This window comes from Lathyrus oleraceus, chromosome 3 (genome assembly GCF_024323335.1).
Source record: "Lathyrus oleraceus cultivar Zhongwan6 chromosome 3, CAAS_Psat_ZW6_1.0, whole genome shotgun sequence".
Lineage (NCBI taxonomy): Eukaryota > Viridiplantae > Streptophyta > Magnoliopsida > Fabales > Fabaceae > Lathyrus > Lathyrus oleraceus.
Window position 1 is genome coordinate 344,623,390 of NC_066581.1, and position 6,995 is coordinate 344,630,384.

The window sequence follows — 6,995 nt, forward strand, 5'->3', positions numbered from 1 at the left end:
TATGAGTATATAAAAATAAAAGATAGGGGCTTATGGTTGGACCTTGATGCAATCCTTTAACGGTGAAATGGTGAAATCGCCAGTCTCTGGGTCCTTGTTCGCTCACTAGTCGATACCCCTTCATATATATCTTGGATAACTCAAATATCTACAATCATAACCCTTTTCTTCTCTAGCGCTTTCCACAAAATCTTTCTAGACACTCTATCATACGTCTTCTGCAAATCATTGAAAATCAAATTCAAGTGTTCTAGGATCATCTTATATTGCTCCATCATGCATCGTAGTAGATAGATTGCTTCCATGATCAATCTCCCAAGCATAAAATCAAATTTATTCTTAGTAGACTAAGTCTCTTTTCTAAGTCTCTTTTCAATCACTCTTTTTCATAACTTTATGGTATGACTCATAAGTTTAATCCCTCTATAATTTGCACAATTTTGTATATCCCTCTTGTTAAATGCAATAGTACCGATATAATTCTACAAAACCCTAAGAAGGATTACCCAAATAAGGGCTAACACCAGGTATCCCAAAAATGGTCCATTAAAGAAGAGGCCGCCCACAGAAACTCCTAGCGCCGGGGTATCCCAAAAGTGGTCCTCCATAGAAACAACTAGCACGTGATATCCCAAAGTGGCCGCCTACAAGACTAGCACCTGGTAACCCAAAATCGATTGTCTACACAAAGTGCTAGCACCTGGTAGCCATAATTGGCCAGCCAAAGGGCTAACACTTGGTAGCCCATAAGGGGTCGCCTAGAAGGCTATCACCTGGTAGACAAAAAGTGGTTGTCCATAGGGCTAGCCCCTGATATCCCAAAAGTGGGAATATGCCACCTTTTTTGGCTTGTGTTAAGGTACATGATCCAAAGAGACCTTCAATGAAGGAAACTGTCTCCTCCGTGGTCCTAGGAAGAACAAGTCATCCGTTGACCATTTCCTTAGTAGTGGAGCTACGATAAAACCGTTTCATTAACACTGTAACTCAGGCCTAAGAGCCGCTATAAATACCTTAACTCCAAGGTTGAAAATGAGACAGTTCTGAATACACATGAAAGAACCCAAGAATATAAATGTTCTCCCCTCACATGAGTTTTCTCTCTCTTCACCAAAAATACCATTAAACTAGATTTTTCACCACTGGGAGGAAGCCCTAAACCACTGAAAATCCTAAAGTCCTTCGTCCACCCCTACCAGCATAGGGGTGCCATGCATTTGTACTTTTTAATATATATATATATATATATATATATATATATATATATATATATATATATATATATATATATATATATATATATATATATATATATATATATATATATATATATATATATATATATATATATATATATATATATATACCAATCTTTTTTAATACAAAGAAAACTTTAGTTTTTTAAGGCTATAATAAACAAATTCTATATTATACGTAAAAAGAATACATCTCAATACTTGATCATTGGTGTGTCCTATGAGTATATAAAAATAAAAGATAGGGGTTTATGGTTGGACCTTGATGCAATCCTTTAACGGTGAAATGGTGAAATCGCCAGTCTCTCGGCCCTTGTTCGCTCACTAGTCGATACCCCTTCATATATATCTTGGATAACTCAAATATATACAATCAGAACCCTTTTCTTCTCTAGCGCTTTCCACAGAATCTTTCTAGACACTCTATCATACGTCTTCTCCAAATCATTGAAAATCAAATTCAAGTGTTCTAGGATCATCTTATATTGCTCCATCATGCATCGTAGTAGATAGATTGCTTCCATGATCAACCTCCCAAGCATAAAATCAAATTTATTCTTAGTAGACTAAGTCTTTTTTCTTAGTCTCTTTTCAATCACTCTTTTTCATAACTTTATGGTATGACTCATAAGTTTAATCCCTCTATAATTTGCACAATTTTGTATATCCCTCTTATTCTTATACATTGCAAAAGAATGTTGTATGAGAATTGCGATGATGGTTGCTTCTGTGGTGTGTTTTGTTGCTTTACTTCAGCTCAAGAAATTCAAGATGGGAGAGGTTATGAATTTTACTGAATTGTTTTTAGTTGGGACAGTCACAATGGTTTATTATCTGTTTTTATATTTTTATTATAATTACTATAGTCATAATTATAGACATAGTTATTGGGAATTCATGGGAAGGTCTCTCTGAAATAGAATGAGTAATCTCAAATAGATGAGAGGGTGATTGATGGTTATGTTGTTCTTATTAGATAATAATATGATAAATTTTAAACAGTTTATTGCACCCTCAAACACGATGTGACTCTTTGGCCAAACAGTGATCAGATGAAGATCTAACTATTGAAGACTGAACTCTCATTGGATTATTGAAAGCATTGTCACATCACATTGTTGCACATGTTTTGAGCCGATGATAGAGATTGTTAGTTCATTAGTTAGTTACTCGTTAGTTTGATAGGCAAAAAGATTGTTGTTTATTGTTAGTTTGATAGGTAAAACTGTGGCTGGTTGTACAAAGTGCAACCCCTTAAATAAAAATCAAGAAAATGGCAAAATGAATATTATTATGTCCTACTTACTATATAAATCTAACAAACTGTCCCATAAGAAAGGTTCTTCCTCTTACTCACTATCTCGGTTCGTTTCTCCAGGATAGACGTTCCTACCATGCTTCTAGATACGGCATGCGTTCGGAGTCGGAGTTACAGACCTCCTATCATTCAAAAAGAATATTCATTAGACTAGAAGTAACGCAACAAAAGACGAGAGAAAAATGAATGCATGTGATAATGGTCAAAACTGCAGCCAAATAAACCAGTACACAAAGAAAGAAACTAGCTTCAACCTCAACCATGATGGCCATGATTCTAAGCATGTACCAAAGGCTTATAGCCTATACCAAGGCTGTGTCATTAACTAATACTAATAGATTTCACAGCACTACCATTATCATCATACAAATAAACGAATTCTGCTGTACAATATCAGATATTTAGTGAAATTTTCACACATGCTATTATACATTTATAAAACGAAAAAGATTTTAAAACAACTCAGATGAATTACCATAGATACAAACTATTGTACACAGTAGAGTAGAAGAGAACTCATTTCAAACAAGTTGAAACCAAACTTTCTACGTAGTCCATGATAGAAAAGAAACACAGTTTGTCTGCAATTCTAATTCTCTTTACTGTCTTTTCTCTCTGATTATAAATCACGGCTTGGTCTTCTTCATAATTTGCCAATATCAATGTATCTCCATTCTTAGAAAGGTACAAAGGAAATAAAGGAGTTCCAAATTTAATAGGTGAAATAATATCAATATTGTGATGGAGGTTGTGTATTTGAATATCAAAGTAATTAATTTTAAATAACATAGTCCAAGAACCTTGAACTCCAAACTCCTTCATCTGCCATATAACAAATTGGATTCTCTTAAAATCATGCGAAAAACAAAGGTAGTCCATTAGAACATTAAGAGCTGGCTGAAAGCATGGCACCTCATCAAAACCCGGAGGCAGCAGAAACTGCGAGCATGTCTCGGATGAAAGATCAAGCGAAACAATAACAAACTGTTGAGCATTAGCAATAGACTTCCAATCATATTTATAGCATGATTGAATGTGGTTGGGAAGAGCTAACCAGTTTACAGTACCATTCAAATGCACACCATTATTAATCCTTTTAGTTTGATGATATATCGAGCAAACAGGTATGGAAGTGCAATATTGAAAACTTCTCCAACTATTATCACACAAACTCAAAACTCTGAACTCATTTCTCACCGAAAATGTGTTCTCTTCCCGAACCTCAACCCTACTTAAGGTCCCGACCTTGTAATTTCCAGATGAAATGTCACAACCAAAAGTGAACCTGCAAGTTTCATATACAGTGTCAAAGACATAGTCTTGAAAAGTCCCTAGTTTTTCTGATAGAGTCCTCGTGGCAGGGTTCCATAAGCAAAACCAGTAATTCTGATAGCGATAATGAAAAAACAAGCAAAGCAAGCCATTGCAGGAACCAACGACCTGACAATTGTCCATCCATCCATGAAAATTAACGTTAGAAACAATGATCCACGGATCCGTCTCGAGTAAGCGAATCATGGGGACGGATTTGACTCTACCCATTGGGTCACTTGGTTTCGATGGTGTGAAGAGGAGGTGTGGATTTTGTGATGATTTCTTGAAGTGTTTTTGGACAAAAGTTGGACCGGAAATAAGAGTTCTCCATGCCTTGCTCACACATCTGAGTTGCAGGATCGTTTTCACACTCAGCAAACACAAAATTTCAGCAACAATTTCGTCGGGAATAAATGGCGTCGGCAGTGGTGCATCGGAATGAAATCGTTTCTTTATCGAAAGAGAATCCATATTCATTGTAACCTGCGGCTCCTGTAAACCCTATTATATAATTAAGGACGCTTATACACGTTGAAGTAAAAAAATTGGTTGTTTTGAAGTTAATTTAATTGACCAATAGAATAACAGTTGAGTGGATGCCCCATCATCGTTACTTTGCATATGGTCTATAGTGAGTTATTTTTTATATGAAAACTAATCGAATATCCATGCCTTGTAATAATAGAGATAAATTATTTTAATATACCTCTATAATTGGAAACCCTAATTTGTTATGGGTCTTTGGTTTGGAACATTCTTACTCATCTGATCATCTTTTGACCACGTGGCTTGCAAAATCTTAAGTCTTTGATCCCTTGTTGCTTGTCTAACTAGTTTGACCTTGTGACTTGATCCTAAACCCTAATTCAGGATATGTACCATGTCCTAACACTTGTTGATCTTACTTAATCATCTAATCACTTGTGGATTGCTTTGTGCCTTAATTCTTGCTTCAAGGCCTGGGTTCATTCATGTTGACTCCCTTTATCCATTGCATTGGTTGTGCTTGACTAAGCCTTAGTTAACTTTTGATTTGCTTGTTTGGTTATCTGTTCATGCTTTTATAGTTCATGTCATCATATTGCTTCACCCATAAGTGGCTTCAAGGGTTTTGTTTCCATCCACAAGCATGACATAGTCAAGATGCATTCAAGTCACTTGGTTGCTTGGGTTACACGTTTAGCCCATTGTTTGTGTTTGCATTGATTCTTGTTATGGATTCCTTATTTCATATCCCATTGGCATAACATTGATGACTAGTCTACTTGTGGCATTGCTAATCCATAGTCCATTGATCCCTTGGTTTTAGTACTTTAAATTCATTAAGTCAAGTTCATACTACATGTTTCATTGAAAGTGATTCAAACATGATTTTAATAGGTAAAAAAAAACATTGTTTCATTACATTCAAAAGGCATTTTATACAAATATCCATTCATACATAGGCCATTTACATCACTTTTACAAAAGAAAAATAGAAAAAAAAAATACAACTTTGACCAAAGTTGACTTTGGTCAACAATTGACTTTTTGATCAACTTTGACCAAAGTCAACACACTTTTTCTAAAGGTCCTAAACTTCATAACATCATCCTCCATTCTTCTTTCTTCATCACTTTTCTTCCAAGTTAGCTTCATTTCCAAGTAAAGTTTGTTTTTCATTTTGGTCATGGCCATAGGAATTTCATGGTGATCTTGCTTTGGTTTAATGTCCAAAGTATGTGGCAGCCTTGCAAAACAACCATGAATCTGTCTACATACAATCCATACATACACCCAAACACATGTGAATGCATTCATGTTCTATCCTATGTCATAAGCATCATCCTACAACATTTACGCATGCATACCAACAACCATGCATACCTTGTAAAAAAGTTGCAGCAACAGGCCAAACAATGCAGTCCATATCAGCAAGGCACACAAGCTGCCCAAAAGTCCAAGCCACATGTATCACAAAGGTCATTCAAATTGTCACATCATAACTGTGAGTACAACTTCCGTTATATGTGTTTTGTGATGTTAAAACTATGATACTTTAGCGTAAATGTATATTGGACGGTATCCTTTGAATCTCTATATGCATCGTAGCATTAGGAAGCATAAGAGTATTTGGAAAAAATATGGGAAAGGTCCCATGCATCAAACATGCATGAAAAATCATTTTTTGTGAAAAATAGCAGTACAGGTCGACACAAAGAACTATAGGTCGACTTATGAAAATTTTTCTGGCTATAGGTCGACACATAGAACTGCAGGTCGACCTATGGAAAAATTTTATTGGCTATAAGTCGACACGTATGTTGCTGTATTAAAGCATGTGGCCTCTGTTTAATGTGTCGAGTCTTTAGGTTGACACATAGGGAGACATAACTGTCATAGGTCGGCACATGACCTTGGACAGGTGGACCTATGCATCGAATAGGTCGACACATAACCTTTATAGGTCGACCTATCCGGTATTTTTCTTCAAAATTTCATATTTTTCTATCCTCCTTTGCATTTCCTTTTGCTCTAAATCACTCATGCATATAAATACTACATACATGCATCATTCTCTAGTAAGGTTTCTAGAGTTAGTAAAACCTACATGAATCCAGGATTTCAAAGCATCTCATCATCTTCAATTCAATCTATGCATACATACAATCAAATTGCACATAATAATTTTTTGATTGGGTTCTATCTAGATTAGGATTGATAACGTCCAATTAGGTTTGTTGTACCGAGAATATTGGGTTGCGATCTTTGAGGGATTCAAATAAGAAAACCGAGGTGGGGTTTTCTTTCAAGATTTTTAGAGTTTGAAGGTTTCAGACAAGATTGTACAATTCAGATCCGATCGAGTGAGAGCCTTAAGACTAGGTGTGTCGATAAGGGAGTAGCGTTAAACGGTGGATCGTGTTGATAAATCTTGTGTTCAACAAGTATGCGCTTGAGATTAATTCAGTCGGGTGAAAGCCTTGAGACAAGGAGGTCGTGCAAGAAAGTAACAACAATAGATGAATTGAAGTGGCATTATTGGTGACTTGATCAATCTTTGATCAAGGTTTTTGGAGGTGCCAGAGTCAAGAATAAACTTAGGGTTTGTGGGATTGGATTTCTCA

General features: G+C 35.8%; 1 protein-coding gene across 1 annotated transcript; it reads right to left on the reverse strand.

The window, feature by feature from the left end:
* Nucleotides 1–2,472: 2,472 nt before the first annotated feature.
* On the reverse strand, nt 2,473–4,396 carry LOC127127565 (F-box/kelch-repeat protein At3g23880-like). The gene is made up of 2 exons (XM_051056775.1): nt 3,050–4,396; nt 2,473–2,696 (listed from the first exon to the last, which is right to left on the reverse strand). The coding sequence occupies exon 1, from the start codon at nt 4,363–4,365 to the stop codon at nt 3,091–3,093; it is 1,275 nt and encodes a 424-aa protein (XP_050912732.1). The 5' UTR covers nt 4,366–4,396; the 3' UTR covers nt 2,473–2,696; nt 3,050–3,090.
* Between the last annotated feature and the right edge of the window lie 2,599 nt (nt 4,397–6,995).